The sequence below is a fragment of the Zootermopsis nevadensis genome, unplaced genomic scaffold, assembly GCF_977971745.1.
Source record: "Zootermopsis nevadensis isolate Lab colony 2312 unplaced genomic scaffold, Znev_1.0 Znev_ptg000023l, whole genome shotgun sequence".
Classification (NCBI taxonomy): Eukaryota; Metazoa; Arthropoda; class Insecta; order Blattodea; family Termopsidae; genus Zootermopsis; species Zootermopsis nevadensis.
In genome coordinates this window covers 2,514,819-2,535,654 of record NW_028259155.1, presented here as the reverse complement: position 1 = coordinate 2,535,654, position 20,836 = coordinate 2,514,819, and the positions used below count along the sequence as shown (strand labels likewise).

Sequence of the window (20,836 nt, the reverse complement as noted above, 5' to 3'; positions counted from 1 at the left end):
AACAGCTAGCGCAGAATCGCCATCATCCATACATAACCTTAAACACTAGTTTATGAAAACCACACGCTTCGGCCGTTACGTTTTTGACATTTCGAAAAATTAAGTCTGCATCTTTCAACATCACACGCATCACCGCAGACGTACATTGATCAGATTTTTGTAACAGAATAATATCAAACTGCAATATAAAATTTTCAATAACGCCAGTCATAACAAGCACGAAAAAACACTTCATTTGACAGCTGCAGACTGATAATCGAAAACCAGTCACTTGTCAATATTCTAGAAAACATCTATAGTTGATAGCATGAATGTCGCGTCAGATAGCTCTGCGAGTTGTTTTGTAGGAAAATGAGTAACATGAACACACAAAACATTACAAAGCACGTCCTTGAACCAATGTCTTCCTGAAGGAACAGCCTACAGATTCAATACCATCTTCCTCGGCATTAATACTAGACACACATCAAAGTGAAAGCATTTAGAGCTTAGAATTACTGGAGCAAATATTTTGTTGGCAGACCTTCACCATATTTAACCTTCTGAAGCCGAAACTCATCTAACCAACGTTTAAGAATTCAGTCCGTACCGCAAAGAAAACACGTCATCATTACAGCGATAAATTAATTAATGGTATATAGAAAAAATAATCCGTTTCCAGGGAGAATCATACGAAACTCATAAATACAACACGATAATGATTGTTGAAACAAGTGGGACATAGTTACAGTCAGGCTTAAAGGGTAAATATTCCATTATTGCAACAAGACTAGGTCGACACGCACACCTGTGTCAATAGTTCTTTGTGATTTGTTCTGCTAGAATTGCTTTTTCATTCAGTAACTTGTAGTGAGGGAACATAAGATGGCTTTGTCATTTTTATTTATTTATTGTTCTGTCTGACGACAGGTCCATATGAACAGGATCCTTCCATCCTTTTCTCGGACTGGGACCTGTTCATATACGTTCTTGGCAGATGATCCAGAAGTGGTTTGCCATTGCCTTCTTCTGTGTGTGAATGGAGTAATTGTTGGGATGCCACGGAGGAAAACTCCGTGTTGCCTAGACCACGGCCTTGCCCAACACAAGTTAAAAATTCGGGCACCGCCGGGAATCGAACCCGAGACCCCAGGATTACAAGGCCAGCGTTCTACCCGCTAGACCACCGTGGCGTTATGGCTTTGTCATACCGTGTGATTTCAACTTATGCTCTTCATTGGGGGGTCCCATATTGCTCATTGTTGTTGGGATACTTTCCTACTACTTTCAGAAGATCGTATGATTATAGCAAAATAATGACATTATATACATCACGGCAAATAATTTTCATCCCTTGCACTGCAACCATTTAGCTAAATTTTTATGCTACTAATTTGCTAGCAGCCCCATGCTTACAGCACGGACTCGGTGAGATCTAACAATAATTTCCTAATTTCACGAAATCCCTGCCCAAATGGTAAAATGCTCTATGTTAAAAGAGTTCTTGGCCATAATCAAGGGATCCCTGTAGGATCTTAAAGATTGACCTCCACTAATGCACATAACATAAAGTTATTTTGTTGGATATCAAGGAAATTCAAAAAGAACTACAACACAAAAATATGAATATTGTATACTTGATTGTTAATACTACGGAATACAGCATTTACTTACATAAAATATATGTACATTCAAAAATTCAATAACGTTATGGCTTCCGTTTCACTCTGGGTTGGCAGGCATGAGTTTCATGCTAAGTGACATGCAACTATTTCATCTTTCCAAAGCATTAGGCCAGTAATTACACGTACAATGCGGCATCATAACAAGCCTTCGTACTGTGAAATAAAATTGCAACAATTACAGTTCAAGTAGAATGCAGCTCCCAACTGCAAAATAAAATACTGAAATAAGACTTGCTTCATGCCATTATGACGCCTCTGCTGCAAATGTTAAACGCGAAGAAACAATAAAGAAATTTACTCGTCATGCCTGTGATTTTAAAATGAATTATAATGCAATATTTGTGGAGTACAATGGCCTAGTCAAACTATATATATATCACATTTATTAGGACTTTTCATTTAGCGTTTCTTCACAAGGAAATTATTATTTCTGTACATCTTTCAAGGTAGCAGGGAATGTGCTTCACAATAAACAGTATTTTCATACGTACGAAAATGGTGTTTTGTAGAAATCGTCATGTTCAGAATGTCTGTTACCACATTTATATATTTACTCTTGAGATTTTAAGAGCTGGATTAACTTTCATTTTCAGGTTAACTGACTGCTAGAACATTCAAAGGTTTCAATTGTGTAAGTGGACAAAACAAAAGCTACTCAATACCACTGAAGTCAAAACAAAAGCTACTCAATACCACTGAAGTCAAAACAACCAATGACCTGAAGATGGAAGTATGCCACTTTTCAATCAAGACACATGCCATGAATCAATAAATTGGACAGTCGATGTCATTGCACTGGTCCTGAGATTTGCACATAAAATGAAAAGTATAAAAACTATTTCAAGGAGCAGAGACTACAAATGATTGCGTCTTTAATAATTTCAATTCCAAGAAATAACAGCAAAGTTGTAACAAGTTATAGAAAACACACATTTAAAGCTATTTTTTTATATCTCATAAACACTTCACTCCAAATTCTGGCCTAGATTTAAATAATTTTCAAGTATCATATCGCACCTTTTGAAGTGTTTGCAGGAAAATTTATTTAATGGGCTCAACTAGCACACATTTTTTGTCAAAATGGGGACTTTTATTTTAAAGAAACACTAAAATTAATATGTTGTTGACAATGAAAAGTGTTTTTTTTTAAAAAATGAAAACACAAATGTATCTGTAACTGCTCGATATAAATACCATCATCTGTTTTAAGTAGTAGTTCACTTCAAAGTAACATTGCCATTTTGTACAATAAAATTCACACTTTGATACATTTCATACCATTCTGTCAATTCAGTTAACCACAAAGAAACACATATTTTTCTATTGCATGTTTATAAACAAGAAGCATACTAAAACTGATATGACATTAATTCAATCACAAAGTACTGATCAAATTCTGGCAGAACTAATCCAAACAGGGTGTAAACATTGCATTCTGAGACCCTTAAAAGTATTAATTCTGTCTGACATAAGTAAGAATTACCAGAGAAGTGAAAGAAATCTATTAATGTAATAATTTAAGAGCATGCAAAAAGAAAAAGTAATTACGAAGGAGTGTAACTGCTATCAACCACTTGCAGAATTATATCCAAAATTATTCTGTAATGGTCAACTCACTTCATAGACAAACGGCCGCTGATCAAACATTCTGCATCAGATAGGACGGTACATTAACGTGGATTTCAAGAAAGACTGTGACCAAGTTTATAGAGAGAATTACACAACACTAACAATAAATTTGATATTTCCATGAAACTAGTTATACCATTTCAAATTGTGCATAAGCAAAACTTATAATAAAGTCTTTACATGTAACATATCTGACCAAAACTCATTTTGACTCAACTTCTGTTCACCTTATTTTTATTCTCTTGCATAGTTTCTGGACAATTTAAAAGCAGTTCCATCAACACATTTCACAAATGTAAATAAATTATTATTTTCGAGCCGTCGAACAATTAAATTTCAAGCAAAGACAAACAGGAAACATTATGTGAACACATAGAAGAGAGCATTCCATTTCCAAGAACACGCAAAGTACTTATATTTCTCTCAAGAAGTTGGCATATTTTGTGTCATAATTTGAAATATAACATAAGTCTTTCTTATGGCACCATATTTTTGTGTAAAGTGTTGTCATATAAACTCAATGCCCCTTTACAATTCTGTATGGAAAACCGATTTCCTCAAGATCAATTTTCTGCAGCATTAATCTCCATTAAATTTTAACCACTGGTTCTTCGGCCAGTAGTTTTAAATACGTTTTTCAAATACTGTATTAGATTAGCATATAAAATGTACATGCAACAAACAGGATGACATTTTTTACAATTACTTTGTACTCTATTGTGGGCACCACACAAAATTCAAAGTCTTCCAATGCAATTCTCATAACATGGATACCAGTGCCCTACAACCCCATAAAATGTTTTCAGAAACATGAGAATGTCTCAGCATATAGTATTTATTTTTACGCATTCATCAAAGTATGTCATGATCAGCTATTTTAAAAAAAACATCGCAACTTTATTTAATGAGTATTCTTTAACATTACTAAACAAACCAAAACATGCACACAAGATACAATATATATATATATAAATATAAAGAAAAATAGCCAATTTCAATAAAATGGCATGACACAGTCTTTATTTTCATTGCTATCCTGAAATACTCCATCACATATGAAAGTAAGCGATTTGGGTCAGTGTGTAATTACAAGATCACCATGAGAATTCAACCCAGATCGATTTGCACAGACCACACTGGAATGTATGAAGAAAAACAGGCCAACGTAAAGATGTCAAGAACTATCACAACACATAATAAATGGGCCACCTTGAACTGTATCTCACACACACCTCGTAAAGCCTTTTCGTTCAATTCTATATTAAAAACGTCCGTCACTATTCTGAGATATTTTTGGTTTATGACTTTGGACCAAAGGAGGGAAAAGAGAGAGACAGAGAGATATATCTTTTCCTGTTCCGTTATTAACAATTTTAGTTCATTTGGGTTGTGAAGAAAAAGTATCAGAATCTAGATGTCATTAAATGATTGCTGTACTAGCCATGTGAATTTATAGTTTTACGCTAGACTGCAGGAAAATAAAAGGACTTTTTATGTTTTATAGAACAAGTCGTAAATTTGTGTGCTATAACTGCAAAGAAGTTAATAAAAAGTTACAGTGGAACCACGGCTCTGGAGAATTTGACGTAAATACGTCTATACAGTAAGGAGTTTATGTAGTGGCTTACACATTTTTCTGTCGTAAAACTTTTTCGTTACACTTTTTTGCGGAATGACACTGACCCTTCCGTATTAACGTCAAAAATATGAATTTTTTGGATATTTTCTAATAAAAGTTAATTCGATAAGATACCAAAATGACGACACCTTAAAAAGTATTTTTGCCCCTCCTGGAAGTTAAATTCTTAGAGAGTCACAATTTTACCTTTGTGTCAACAATATGTAGTCTGAAGAGTACTACAATAATAATTTGTACCCCGCAACAGTTATCAATCTGTCAAGTTAGAAATGTGTCATCAGAATTAAGTAAGAAACTAAATTCCCATATTAATCCAAACTTTAGTTTAACAATAATAAAAATGTTTTAATACAATGAACTCATCAAAAAAGCATATTGTAAATCACACTGACCCAAAACAACTGAAACTATTTGTAACATTAATGGGATGTCATAAGAAAATATTGCGAAGTGATAACTGTAATTACTTAATTGTATAAATGCAATAAATGGACTTATTCCAGTCTTAATCTCTGGACAAACAGAATTACTATATTATGGAACCACATATGAAAAACAGGGAAAACATATACTAGTAAAAATTTAATAAGTACAAGTAACATGAAACTACTGTGACTAAAAATAATCAAAATTAGCCATTAATTATAGTGATGACCAAGGTTTTTACAGGCTTCATGTACGAATGCTATATAATAATCCACAGATCTCAAGTACTTGCAGAGATGGATTCTCTATCCGCATGCGTCATTTATCCCGGCTAATAATTTCACATTACTTCTAGGAACTACCCTGGGTGCAAACTGATATGCTCAAGAAGTCAGTTTCTGACATTAAAATAAAACTCAAATTCTGCTGAAGAGAATTTGAAAAGTTCAATGAAGATTCATGATACAATCAACACACCGTCTGTGCCAAGAAGAGATTACGTCCATTTTTCACAATAAGATGTGCATTCTACTGGATGGCAATAACGTGGCATCAATGTATGTATGCATGGAAGCAGGCTAAAAATGTAATATTAGTCTTTCAAATTTGTCTAAAAATGTGGCTACCTTGCGGCTCTAAATTCATCAAGTTTCGTGATTACCTTCAAAAGTAATATTAACCATAGTCACAACCCAGAAGGCCACATCCATACCCATATTTTTCTACTTTACTTATCTCCATAACTGCACAATATGTCGAAGAGGAGAATGCCACTTCACACAATGAGAAACATTAGCGGACATTTCAGCTGCACATCTCTAGAGAAAAAAAACTGTATCAGGAACTGTCTTCATCTATCAAAACAGTTAAAAATGTTTCAAAGGCAGATTATTTAAGCATACTAAATATAAAAAGAGGTCTCAGGGCGTCTTCCGCAAGGGCTGCCTTAAGTATTAAAATCACATTACAATGAAACAGACAAGATAACGAACATCAGTAAAACACGCGTTTGTAAGTGGAAATGTTTGTTGATATCTATAAACTCGTAAAACTGCCAGTAATCAGTCGTGTAACAAGACTTTCAAACTGTCTTTTGGGCATGCTTTTAATACTTAATTGGTTTGGCAGTATGAGAAATGTGATCAGTAATACAACACTCCAACACCTCGTAATTACAAATCAGATTTCTTTGTTGGAAAGATAACTTGTCAACTTAGAAACAAAGGCACACCTGTTTATCTGATGTAAATGCAGACTTCACACTACGAAAACAACATACTACCAACCTACATACATAAGAAAATGAAAAATGTATCTACAGTACATTAAATTACAGCCACAATTTGATATAATAACACCATATTATCTACGGTCTGTGAGTTTCTTAATGTAGTAAATGCAACAGAATGGGGGGGGGGGGGAGTATTCAACATTTATATGGTTTGAAACAACATTCCATAGCAGAAAATGCAAATGATTCCCCTCAATCTTCAGACGGTCCTAAATACTGCTACTCGCTGTCATAAACACCCAATGAAAGTCAAATTGCATGGCAAACAGAATACACACGACGAAAGCGACATACAAATCTGCTGTTTTCTTCAAACATTTTATGTTTTGAAAGTGTTTCATGTTTAATTTTTTTTTATAAGTACAGCAAAAACCGCAATTAACAATCAATACAAAATTCTGTAAAATATGAAGATCATCTTGCAAGAAAACCATTTGAAGATTCATATATCTTTACCAAGAACAATCACATTCTAATATCAGTTTGACTAAAAGAGCAGGCAATAGAAAAGTACATGTGCAACTCTCAGTTCCCAGTATAATTTTCTTCCGATAGAGAAATACTTTGTAAAAAAAGGAGGGAATGTTTTGTTTACAGAAACAAACATATTTGCGATATATAAAATGTATGTACAATTACGCAGAACATTCACACAACAGAAATGAAGAAAGAATTTGTCTTAAATGGTTGCTAGTTCTAGAGGGTGTGGGGAAAAAGTTTTCCAAGTAAGCTGCACTAGAAATTTTACACTCCAAAAAAACTAAAGAAAACTGTGATTGTAATTTTGGTTTAATAAGACACGCCTTTTTATTTGTATTAAATGTATCTCCGGTGATATTCATAAAATACAATACTTTTATTTTCCGTCGTTACACAAGCTTGTTGTTAAAAATCATATAAAATTTCACATAAAATTGTTACATTTTAAAATTGACGACATGTTTCGATATACAATTCTATCATCGTCAGGTCTATCAAAATTAAAATTAAAATCTGGTGTATCTGTTGCTCTGCTTATATTGCTTTTGTTTTTATCCGTTTTTATTACATCTCAGGCTTCTTCCATTTAATTTTGGAGACACGCCTGGGTGCCTATATCGGCGTGTCTCCAAAATTAAATGGAAGAAGCCTGAGATGTAATAAAAACGGATAAAAACAAAAGCAATATAAGCAGAGCAACAGATACACCAGATTTTAATTTTAATTTTGATAGACCTGACGATGATAGAATTGTATATCGAAACATGTCGTCAATTTTAAAATGTAACAATTTTATGTGAAATTTTATATGATTTTTAACAACAAGCTTGTGTAACGACGGAAAATAAAAGTATTGTATTGAGGAACACAAGCATGATGCAATTAAGATATAAATTCATAAAATAGTTTCCTTTTAATTTCAAATCAATCTGACAACTGGTTCACTGTGAAGTTCAACAAATCAAATAAAGCTATGAACTGTGACTACAACAATACTAACAGATATGTGAAGCACAACTACAATCACAGCTTTCTTTATCAAGGAGATTCCGCACAACACGGTACATCACCACTCTTTAAATCTTATTAATATGTATGCATTATTAATATTAACACTGGAATGTATGCAGTAGTACTAATATCCTTGAAAAACATTCAAATAAAATACTGAATATTGTAATACTGAGTGGGTTGTCATTTTAATTAAATGCTTTCATAGCCCCAAGACTTCACACAATTTGTCGTTTTCTGTATTAAAACATCTCAGGGAAATATCCATAGCAAAACCTACTACATATGGATTGTATGAGCTTTCAAATATTTCACATGCATTCATTTTCAGGAAATCCACTGTGACTTCTTATCCAAAAACATGCACATCCCTTCCTGTATAGATTCCTTTTCCGCTGCTCGCAAAATTTAAGTTACATCCTACAGCCATTTTTAAATATCAATTTATCCTAAGTCCAAACCTCTTAGTTTACCGCTTACTTCTGGACAGACATAAATTGAAATTTCTTCCATTTTCTAATCAACAAATTCACATCCTGCTACTTTTAACATAGTTCTTATCTGACTTTCCCTTTATCAATATATAGTACAATACCTTCTCAGTCTTTAAATTAATGATGATATAGTTAATTGAGAAGTGCGGCTGAAACACACAGCTAGCAACTTTTAATCAAAATGATTAACATAAAAAAGGAACTATGGTAATCTCACATAAAGGTGTATTCAAAACCCCGAACGGACTTTGTGGACACAGTAATGTGAAGAGTGAATTCCATTCCAAATGTACAGTGCTAGACGTACCCATTCTTGGATAATGTGGTTTGTGTTACTTACATACGGACACCAATTAAATAATAAAGTACTTTAAGTCCAAACTGGCTCTGGTGCCGGGGTCCTTTCCCGGGGGTAAAGCGCGGCCGGGGCGTGATGCTGACCACTCACCTCCATCTAGTGCCGATTTCAAGAATGAGTAGGAGCTGTACCTCCTCTCCCCCCAAGCGCCTACATGGTTCATAGTGGGACAGCTTTACTTTACTTTAGTAGTAAATACATATTTGAGCAGCAACAGCAGGGAAAAGAACTATTATCAAAATAAATAATTTCAACCAATCCAAAAAACCTAGAATACTGCATAAATGATCATTAATGAGGAACCAAACACTTGAAACAAGCTTTAAATACACTGTGAGAATTTGAAATTGAACTGGATAAATGGGGATGAGCCGAGTCAAATGCTGGAAGCCGTTCTGGCAAAAATTTCAACATTCATTGCGGTCAATTCTCGAAAGCTGAATTTGTAGAGAGAATTCCAGCCACGAACACCAAGTACAAGAACCAGTAACTAACATGTTAACTTTTTCCAAAATGTGTTTCATGAATAAATTAAAAAGCTGCCATTTTAACTTAATATGGTGTATGTCACATATGTGTTTGTAGCATTACGCAGAACAGGTAAATTACTGCTTATATAAATAATCTGAGCTTTGCAAATTGCATGTACAATAGTAAGTTGTGCCATGGATACAACTACCATACCAACCACTGATACAGCACATCTGTATTCCGTCTATAAACACAAGTTTCAATTACTTGTGAGAATATAGTTTCTTAATGTTTACAAAATTCACAAGTGCAATGATCATATTCTGAAACAAAATAAACATTCTCACACAGAGAGAAGGAAAAGTCATTATATATTACAACAGTATAGGCTATCAGATGGCCACAAATATGTCCAGGTAAGATAAAATCGATTTTTTAACATCCCTATGAACAACTTCCAGTGTGATTTGTATTAATGTTTCTATAGATTAGATACAGTAACACAAATAAAACAAATTCAAAATATTTACCTTGCTCAAAAACAAAGCTGTAGTTTAAAATACCATTGTAATAATCACGTTTTCAGGCCTGTACAGACCACAAATACTGAAGACTGATTATGTATACCAAGACAAAAATACAAGTCTTATTATATTTTACGACCACAGACTGATGTAATAACAGTGACAGTAATATACGTACTTAAAGAACCACAGACAATTCTGCAAAACTTACCATTCATATCACTAGAATAAATGAAAACAAGATTAGGAAGTTCTCACTCATGTGCCCTGCTTAGTATGTAATTATACAGAGCCATGTTTTCTTTGCGGTACGGACTGAATTCTTAAATATTCTTTAGGCGAGCTTCAGCTACAAAAAGTTAAACTAAAACAGCGAATACACAAATTTAAGAGCCACTAGTCTTGTCAAACAACAAAAAGGGGTGAATATGTAACTGTTCTGTCAGATTTATTTGAATTTTGCAACACCCCGAATTCAGAATGCCACTATTTATCACAAGGTATGAAATTTAATTTGACACAAATCTTGAAGTTTGACTGTTCTTTAACTGGATCAAGTTATTTATAAAACATGGGTATTAAAAATTAATATTTGTCTTGGTATACATTATACCTTCTTTACCCAGCACATGTTAAAACTATAAAGAAATACTGAAGAGCATTACATATTACACATGTATTTGTAACATATTACAATATTACTTGATGATGATAAATTCTCAGGCATTACTTCAAAATGCTGCATAATTTTATTCCATCTTAAAATGTTTCATCATCTTCTTGAAATGGGAGGAGGGAGAGAGAGATATTCTACAAAAAGAAAACCAAGTATATACAAATCACACATGAAAGAAACATTCTTCTTGACCTTCTAAGCATAACACCAGGATAATACTGACATTAAACGTCCATCAATATCTTAGCAGATAAGGCAAGCTAATGCTCAACCAACAGTGGTATACGTTGAAAAATGTTACAGAGCTTGAGATAAATTTTCCGTATAAACGAATCCATTTCAATTCAGGTCATGGTCTCAAACTATACTGGAATTTTATTTTGTTGTAGAATTAATATAACTGAGACTTCATTTTTTTTTTGAAAGTATCTTTTCTACTATGACACCAATTTTTATTTATTCTACAATTTCCCCAATTGACAAATTCCACATTCAGTTCCTTAATTTGTTTTAATCATTAAAATTACACTATTTTTGTGTCAGTGCGACATGTCGAAGGAACGTAATGTTGCTGCATTCTGCGATATCAAGTTCTTTTACATAGCAGGATTTTAGGTTTCTGCGGCGGTAAGTCTGAAGACAGCCATATTCTTTTACTATATGAAGAATCTGTATTTACAAGGGTTTGAAGCATTTCTTTCAGACCATTACTACACGTGAAGCTAATAATTCAGCATAGTGAAAGAAGATTGTTGGCATCAATATACTGTTTCCACATTATTTCATGCCCTAACATGAATACAGAAAAAAACAATTTGAAACAAGTGTTGATATAAAACACAGCATGTATTTGACAGAATAGCAAAATTTACTCTTCCTACAGAACTTCTGCTGGTTATAGAATTGACTGCACAGTCTAAAACAAACGTAACTTTTATCTATCAAAAGGATGCTTTTTAGAAACAAAATCAGACTTTCCAATTTTGTACTGAACAGGAAAATCCGTTTGACTAAGCACGGTGATCGGCAATAGATTACTAGGAAATGATCCATGCACATTTATTAAGTGGATTCCAGAACCATATTAGGTTAATGAACAAAAGATATGAAGACATTTTTATCTTAATAAGGTAAGACATCACTAAGTACAGTCTGCTGTATAAATAATAAATCATCCACTGTTTTCATTTGGGAAAAAATCTGAAAATACCAGAAGCATCAATTCTGCTTTATATGAAACTTTATTGTGAATACTAAACATGCATAATACGAGCAGTTTATATCACTCGGCTGCATGCAGCCTCAGAGCCACGGTTTAAAAACTCCTGTCGTAGATTAACATACTCCAATTTTAAGAAAATTTGATGCCAATGAACTGCATGGAAATGGATTCATTGTTATGTGAACTGTTATGCTTCAAAGATCCGATATCTTTCATGAAAAAATCAGTTTTATCTTCCGACAGCATCTTCCACATCCTGTTCTTCTGGGTCTGCAAGTGCCCTGAATCTTACAAAACCATTCTCTGCAACTAGCATTGAAGGCGACGAACACTCTCTTGTGGAACATAAAGTCTGTGCACCGCTCCTATGTTGGTTAACAGGTGTTCTTCGCTCAGAACTTAAAGATGCTAGAGTTCCAGACTTCTTGATGGACCGCCTCACATCAGATGTTCCGATGCCTGGGAAACCAACAGCTGGATCCAAGGTACCAGATTTCTTCAATGGTCTCCTCTCCATAGTACTACTACTACCACTGAGAGAATCCGCTGGCCGCTCACAATCTCCCTTCAGCGATATTAAAGCTCCCCCACCACTACCACTTGAATTCTTTAATGAACATTGAACCTCATTTGTGGCAGAAAATGGCAAATCAAAATCTGGTCTTTCAACATCAAAAGTTCCGGACTTTTTCATCATAGATCGACATTCTACTGTATCACCTCCAATAACAGGATATGGTGAGTCACTACTTGATACATAACCGGTCTTTCGCAAAGAGCGTCTTTCAGAGGTAGAAATGTTAATTGTGGATTCTGGCAAAGGAAGTCCACTGTGCAAGTTGTTCAAAGGAAATGAGTCATCGTAGACTTTCTTTCCCGTTCGTACTGTGTAGTCATGAATGGCCTGATTAGTAACGCAGACAGCAGGATAAATGTCGTCGGTAGCCTCGCTGCTCTGCGGGGTATTATTACAGTGGCCACAACGGAACAGGGCAAATCCTGAATTCTGTGATTCCTTTTCATCTTCAATACCGCTCAAACGAAGGGGCTGAACCCCAGCCCAAGATAAGAGAAAACACATTGACACTTCAATGACACGCACTGAGAATTGATAACCCCACCACAACCAACCAAAAGTCTTGTCACTTCCCACACTTGCAACATTGTAAGGTCCAAATATTCCATACAACTGAACAGCTGCCATTAAAAGGCTCAATAATGCTGTTGCTAAAGTAGCCCGAACAGCGACGGCTAACGTCGGACTGGCAATGTTTGTAAATCCACTTCCAAAAATGTTATCCTGTTTTCTAACAGCTGCAGATTTTGAGAGATGTTTGTAGGCATAGAGGTAGGTAAACCCTAGACAGATGCATAATACAATAAAGATTGACTGACAAATGAGCGGTAGATACGTCATATTTGGGTCTATCCCCGTTGAAAGATCCATTGTAATGCACAATAAAATATGCAAAGTTATAAACACACCTGTTAGGAACGGCTTCTGTAGGCCAAGACTGGAAATGTGTACTTTCGAAGCATACAAAAGGAATATGAACAGTATAATAAAGGCTGAGGTTAACAATGGCAACACAATATTCAGTAAAAGGTGAGAGATGGGTTCAGGAAAGGAATTGTTGACATTGTACGCGTCGTAGAAAAGATACACAGAACGCACGATGCCGATTATGAGCAAAATACTGTGCAAGGTGATGTAATAGCCGCGGGACAGAAGACGCTTACAGATATTCACACGAAAAATGTTCACCAAAGAACAAAGAGTAAGGATCATGAAAAGAGATGCTATTAGATATACATGAACATCCCACGCAAGACGCGCCTTATTTCGGATCGAACTTCGAGATGGATTTGGAGTATCGGGTGATACGGCGTTGGGTTTCGGTGGCTGTGGCTGCGGATCAGGAAGATGTTCTGCTTTTCCTTCTGTATGCTGGTCAATAATTGAATCTGTATTGGACGGGATGTTTGGAGGTTGTGATTTGTTGATACCAAAAGAGTTTGACGGGTTTTGAGCAGATGCTGGATTAGTCTGAGGGACTTGAATATCGGGCCCAGGCACTGTCTCTGGAGGGATATCTTTCTTTGATGTTTTTGGAACAGAGGGATCCACAGCAAGTTTTGGGAACATTTCTGGCATACGAGGAAGTTTCGATTCTGGAGGGTTAAGTTTCTGAAAAATTTCCGGAGGTGGCTGAGCTTCAGGTTTGCGTCCGTTGCTTCCTGAAAGGATTCGGGAAACAGAAGGATAATGAAAAATAGGAACAAATTCTAAATCAGACTCATTAGCTGATGGACGCTGGTTGATGGGACCAGGGCTTTTATCCAGTTCTGAATACGGAGCTTCAGGAGATCGACTGAAGCTCGGAGTATTAAGCGGTTTCTTGCGATCTGACGATGATGACACAGAGCTGAAAAAATTAAAATGACACTCATCAACCCATGAGTCCATTGCAGTTCTTGTTGCCTGTCACCCATGAAAAACACGCAAAACTTTGACGTTCAACTACTCTCGCTAACCCAAATCTGAAGTATTGCGTTACAGTTCAGTGCATGTCATTGCTTCGCTATTTACAATTCAGATATTTAACATCCAAAATCAACTTGGTTATGGAGTTTGCATTCCGACCCTCTATCACAGATTCTTATTATAAAGCACAATTTTGAAATGCTGAACTTAATTTTAAAATACATGAGGGAAAATCATTAAGTAAAGACACTTTCTAGAACATCTTGTTCAGGTTGTATCACTAATACTTCCCTGTACAATACACATAATCATTGTACATGTGCAAGAGCACACAGCTCATCATGCTAGCGGACCAAATATCAAAATATCCAAGTACCAAATTAAATTACAGCAGAGGACTGTGTCAAGAACATAAGCGTAAAACCAGCTTAAGGACAGGACAGCAAACAACTATTCCATCAGCCATCTAACAATATTTTAGTTATATTCTTCTTTATTCCGCTTCGATCTAAAAAGTTCACAAAAAATACCATCTGTGTCTAGTGAGAAATATGCTGTTACATGATGAAAAAACAAACCCTACCCACATAGGTCAGTATGGACGCCAGCAAATGCTCCCACCAAAATAAGAGGACTAGACTGAAGTGACAATAGACTGGCTTATTCCATCAAAACGATAGTGGTGCTGTGTGCGTTGAGCTCGTGGGAATAAAAGAGAAGAAGCATAAAGCGTCAGAAATATGAGGCTGGTTTCTGTGCGGAGAGAAACTGTTTCTTGGACTACGGCTTGAAGAAACAGCTCTGAAAATTACACAAACGCATCTTCAACCAGAAGCACAGCGCTTTTCATCAAGAAGTAAAAAAAGTTGCACACACACACACACATATATTATTCTAATTAGAAAGTTTAAAGCATTCTCAAAATGTAAATTGCATGCTCTTTGCTTTATTCAGACAGACATATTAAGTTGTGAATTTATTAACTGATCTGCTAAAACCAGTAAACTGTCGGTGCCAAAAATAATTAAATTAAATAGCAGTTGTTTTCTAAACTGTATTCCAGCTAATGTCATTTCAAACAGAGACCACAAACTTACCTATTCCCATCTTGTTCTAAATTTGGCACAACGTCTGGTGCTCTCAAAGGAATACGATCCCTTCCCGACACAGGATTAGGAAGTGACTGAACTGGAATCCTTCCACCATTCAAAGTTGCACCATCAGAATTACTCCCCCTCAGTGTTGGCTTGTCAGCAAATGGATTTGCATATTCCGGGGGGAGAGGCGGAGTAAAGAAGGATCGTATTGGGGGGATGTATGACGGTACCTCATGAGGCGTTGGAGTTGTAAAAGAGGGCGGGAATAATGTCTCTGGGGGCGTGAATGGAGGGATTGTAGTTGAATGCATCGGGGGAATGGGTTGAAGAGATCTGTGACTTGGTATATTTGTGTACGGAGGAGTGGGTGGGGTTACAATCTTTGGTGGCACTGCTGGGACAGATATACTTGTGATAGGTGGAGGTACAGTTGTAGGGGAACCTGAGGAAGGGAAGTATTTTGACGAGATGCTGCGTTTTGTAGTGGTCACCCCACCATAGGCCACCTGGGAGAAAAATATTAGTTATCTTGTTTCACCATATTTCAACCATCCTTGATTGAAACATTCAAGCCCAAAGTGACTACAGGTCAATGGCATTCCATGGGTAATTGAATTACAGTTTTACTATTCTTATAAGTTTCAGCTTAGAAAAAAATAAATAAAAATAAAACAAAATATGAACAGAGCATCCATGTTACATGTTTGTCTCAACTGCAGCGATTTTATTCTGACAAATTTCAGAATTTATTTTGGACAATATTAATGACAGCGGAACGAGATCATTCTAACAAGATATCTGTTGTCACAAACGCTGAACGAATGCTTCAGTTTATCCACTTATAACTAACAAGTACAAAAATTATATTACTGTAATATAATCAGTGATAACACAGTGGGTTTATTATTTAAAAACACAATATGGATTTATTCCACACAAATACAATAGATTATTTTCTGATTAAGACCAGTTTACTACAATTCAGTATTGATCTTGACTCCATAATCCTTATCTACTGCATCCTGTTCAACAACAAAAACTACCCTTGCCTGCTGGTACTCAACTTGTCCACAATCAGAACTGAACAAACACGATTTAGGCTAAGAAAGACTGCGGAAGATCAGACGTATGTTTATGTACGTCATGTTTACTCAATACACCTCCTTTTGGTGTCTTGTTTGTCTCTCGAAAGACGTAACAGGATTCAGAACACAAATCATGCAATCATGTCGCATACTCATAACTTCCTGAAAACGCTATTCGAAAGGAAATCACATTCTGTGGTATTGTTTTACAGATTCTAATTCCTGACTAATGGGCAAGCACAGTCAATCGGTAACATAAGCTTCATGACTCTGATCAAGACGATGGCGACAGATTTTTGATATCGCACTTTTGGATGATAGCCGCACATATATTTATAGCGGCCACAAAACAATTTATCTTGAGACAACAACAATGGAAGATGAAACTTACCTTGTTGAAAACAGCTGCAATGTCTTTTTCCAGTAACGTACGATCCAAGAATGAAACATCAGTCCCAGAAGATAACAATGCTGGACGTAGCAAAGCAGATGCTGTACAAAGGAAGAGAAGTAATGTTCCAGCAGGCGCCATCTGCGGGTGGATGTGACAGCAAAAATAACAGCACAAGTCACACAAGTAGCTCCTGGATCTTCATCCTTCCACTTTGGAATTCAGTCAACATCTCTCTATCATTATATGTTACGCCTGTCAAAAATACACCAAATGAATCATGTAAGTTTACTTTTAACTTTATAACACACAAAATCAATGTTGTTGATAATAATACACGATGAATTTAAGAATTTTGTTTCTTGCTTAAAAGCAAGAGATGGCCCCAAAAACCTATACATCTGCACACGATACACCGTTTAGCAGATGGAACTTCCTTACTAGTTCCGTCTGCTAAAGGAACTCAGTAATCAACAAATGCCTAACGCAGAAAATAAACTTTAAAACAATTAAAATAATATATTCTTCGTGACATGAAGATGTGTAAGAGAGCAAATGACATTTTCCACAACATCTATAATTTTTTTGTGCGGACAGTTCATCCGTCACACGCTATCTCACGGCTTCACCAGTTCTTCAACACACGTATAAAACAGATGGGATCGATATTAACCACTTTCCTATCAGCAAAGCAATCTGCTATTCTGAATTATTCATATATTTGTGTATGCTGCGAGATGTAAAAGATGAGTAAAAATATTTAAACACTCGGAAAAATAACCATAAAAGAGTTAGCACTTATTATCACATAAAATTACCCTAGATCCTACATAACTCTAGATTTAAAAATGCATGTAATTAAAATGTATGCCTACCTAATTTCATTTCTTGGCAAGCCAGAACTGTTGAGCAAATCACTTGTCAGGCTGTGAAGGTGAACTTGCGAGTTTACATTGTTTTTGCCATTTCCACGATTTTAATGATCCAGGTAACTTGAAACTGTGGCTGGCAAGTCACTAAATACTGTTTTGCAAAGACGGCTTGATGAATGCGCTGCAATATACAGTAAAAGGGGAGTTCCGTGAGAACTTGGACATAGCATCACAAAAATGAAAAGATGACCTACCATTAATTCAAGCGCTTATAAGGAAAACTAAAATGTTCCAGCATCGTGTTTATGGGTCACTTTCATGTGAGAAAAATGTTGACATAGGGAATGTTTTTCTAGCCCATCTGTCTTTTGAATAAAATTGCACCTGTCTTGAAGATGGCTGTCTTAAAAATTATAAAAATGTCATTTCAGAGAAACTTACTGCCTTCATTTCTGATACTACATGTCAATACATCCCAGATGATAGCCATCTTCACACTCATAACTATAAGAACCTCAAATTCCACGTCTTCTTTCACAGCCATTATTTATTTTCACAACAGTATTAAACTGTCTTCATCTGGGTTCTGTTTGTGGCCATATCAAACAAGATTGTTAATAATTCAACAAATTTCCAACAATGACAAAAACAACTTCTTCAGTTACAGCACTGTCTGAAATCCCTATACACTAGACAACAAAACTGCCAAAATCTCTGATGTGAGAGTCGTAAATCAGGGGGACAAAATTATTTTGATGCAGAGGAACACTGATATATATATATATATATATATATATATATATATATATATATATATATATGTGCATTATACAGAATAAGGGCAAACAACCACAGGAATATATTTTAATGGAACAAAAATGTTGCAGCCATAGGCCTAAAACCTTAAAATATCATTACTGCATAAGAGTCCATTGTTCCAATGTTAACACCAAATGGAATTTAAGTAAACAATATTAAAATTACTGTGTTATTAATAACTGAAGTTTAGGTTATTTTTTCTGTGACCCTTAACAAAGATATGAAAGGCCAATGTGACCAGCAGTAATGAAAATGTTTCAAACCCCTAGCCTAAATAGAACACATACTTAAAATTCAACTGAAACAGAATAATGAATTAATACTGCCAATAAATAAAGTACAATTATTGTTGCTTGACATAAATACCATCATTAAAGGTGGCAATGCTATGATAAACTTACCCTCAAAAGTTATCCAGAAATATTTTTCTGGCCTACAAAATAAGATGTCTCCATGCAGGTGCAATGTATCAGAACTGGTATAAATATATTGATCTTTCAAACTAGAATACCCCTCAGCTTCAGCAACAAAGTTCTTAAATATTCATAACACAACAAAAACGTCAAATTGAATCTGAAATATTACTTCTTGACTGTCACATTTCTTTCTTCTTTAGTAAAGCATATTTAAAACATATACTTAATCATGTACCTCACTGTATTTCATCAGTCACAACATTAATATAAAACGTTCTAATGTGATTTTCCTTCTCAATTAATGTAATTTTAAAAACACATTTCTCTTCCCATGATCTATTTATAATTAAATAATGTACAGAATACTAGTTTGATTCAATGAAGTGTATTATCAAGAAGACAACATGACATTCCTCTTTAAATAATGAAGTTTCTAAACCAACCAGAGCAGATTAACTGATTTAAGATTACAGATCTATTGTTTCTTCTATTATGCCTATGCAAAACTACTTATAAAAAAAGGACAAAAGTATTCGGTTGTAAACAGAATGAAATTACTTGAAACCACATAATACCACTACCTTGGCTCCCACAAGTCCAACTGTACTTCCGAAGTTTTCGATGCAAGTACAGGAGCCGTACCAATAATAATAAAATACAATAAAAACAATATCAAACGTAATTACCGTGCAATAACCATCTTCCGACCATCACTTCTCAACCTCCATTACGGTCGGCCATTTCCTACGGGCAAACATTGGGTGTGTTCATTTTATTGATGGCTCGCAAGAATATGTGAACTTCTCCCATCAATTGACCGTCCAGAAAATATTTTTCCACTTTTTACAATACATTTCTGGAATGCTACTATACATGTAGATGTGAATAACAATAACACTGATAATTTAACATGTGACAAGATCGTTATATATGACATTACATAGTTCTGCACTTTCCTGCAAAAATAATTGTGGCTATTCCTGCTTCGAAATAACCACAGTCATACCCGAATTTAAAGAAAAAGTATACGATAAAGCAGATATAGTTAATTATTTTCTCTCAACAATTGAAGAAATTTGGCAATATGTTTAATTAATAATGAAGTACTGGTGTACTAACTCAACTACTCATATATAATAGACGGCATCTAATCGAAAGCGCCCGAACATAACCAAAATTCCACACCTCTGTTGATGGTGTCCGTTGCACGTTTGATATACTCATTTACAACAAATACTTTAAGCAGCGTAAAATACATTTGTAAACCTCCACGTTTAAAACTTTCCTTTTTTAACAAAATAGTTATTGTATGATAAAAATGGCTCTTCTTACCTGATGAATTCCTTGCAGTAATGTATAACACAGGACAAAATGTCCATAATGTGCGTATTTCAGTCTTCCTCTGCATTAATAAATAAATGCAGAAAATATGTGTCCTTCGAACTTGTACAGAGGTTATTGTATACTCTTTCCAACAAAAAATCAACATTTCAATTTTCAAACGTACAGCAAGCGTCATAATTCCAATCACGCATAATCGTATTTGTCCGTATGCAAATCTCATTTAAATTTCATTAATTACAACTATTTATGGAAGATGTCAGCAAAAACACCAATATATGTCTTATTTAAAGAAAAACATGAATTAATTAATAAAAATCAGTATTCAGGACGTGAGACTAGCAGCTAGGCAATTTGATTTTGTCTCTCAGTCGCATTATACATCTTGATGTGATACACCGACCAATTTATTAGAATAATCACAAATTTATTAATATTGCAAGTT

At 35.1% G+C, this 20,836-nt stretch overlaps 1 protein-coding gene across 2 annotated transcripts; it reads right to left on the bottom strand.

The window, feature by feature from the left end:
- Positions 1–1,596: 1,596 nt before the first annotated feature.
- On the bottom strand, positions 1,597–19,794 carry LOC110839493 (uncharacterized). Of its 2 annotated transcripts, none has more exons than XM_087354321.1 (5): positions 19,737–19,794; positions 17,819–17,996; positions 16,944–17,198; positions 15,468–15,973; positions 1,597–14,311 (listed from the first exon to the last, which is right to left on the bottom strand). In XM_087354321.1, the coding sequence occupies exons 3-5, from the start codon at positions 17,082–17,084 to the stop codon at positions 12,115–12,117; spliced, it is 2,844 nt and encodes a 947-aa protein (XP_087210447.1). In that variant the 5' UTR covers positions 17,085–17,198; positions 17,819–17,996; positions 19,737–19,794; the 3' UTR covers positions 1,597–12,114. The 2 variants fall into 2 exon arrangements, with proteins under 2 accessions (XP_087210447.1, XP_021939410.1); XM_022083718.2 differs by having other exon boundaries at positions 19,632–19,751.
- Between the last annotated feature and the right edge of the window lie 1,042 nt (positions 19,795–20,836).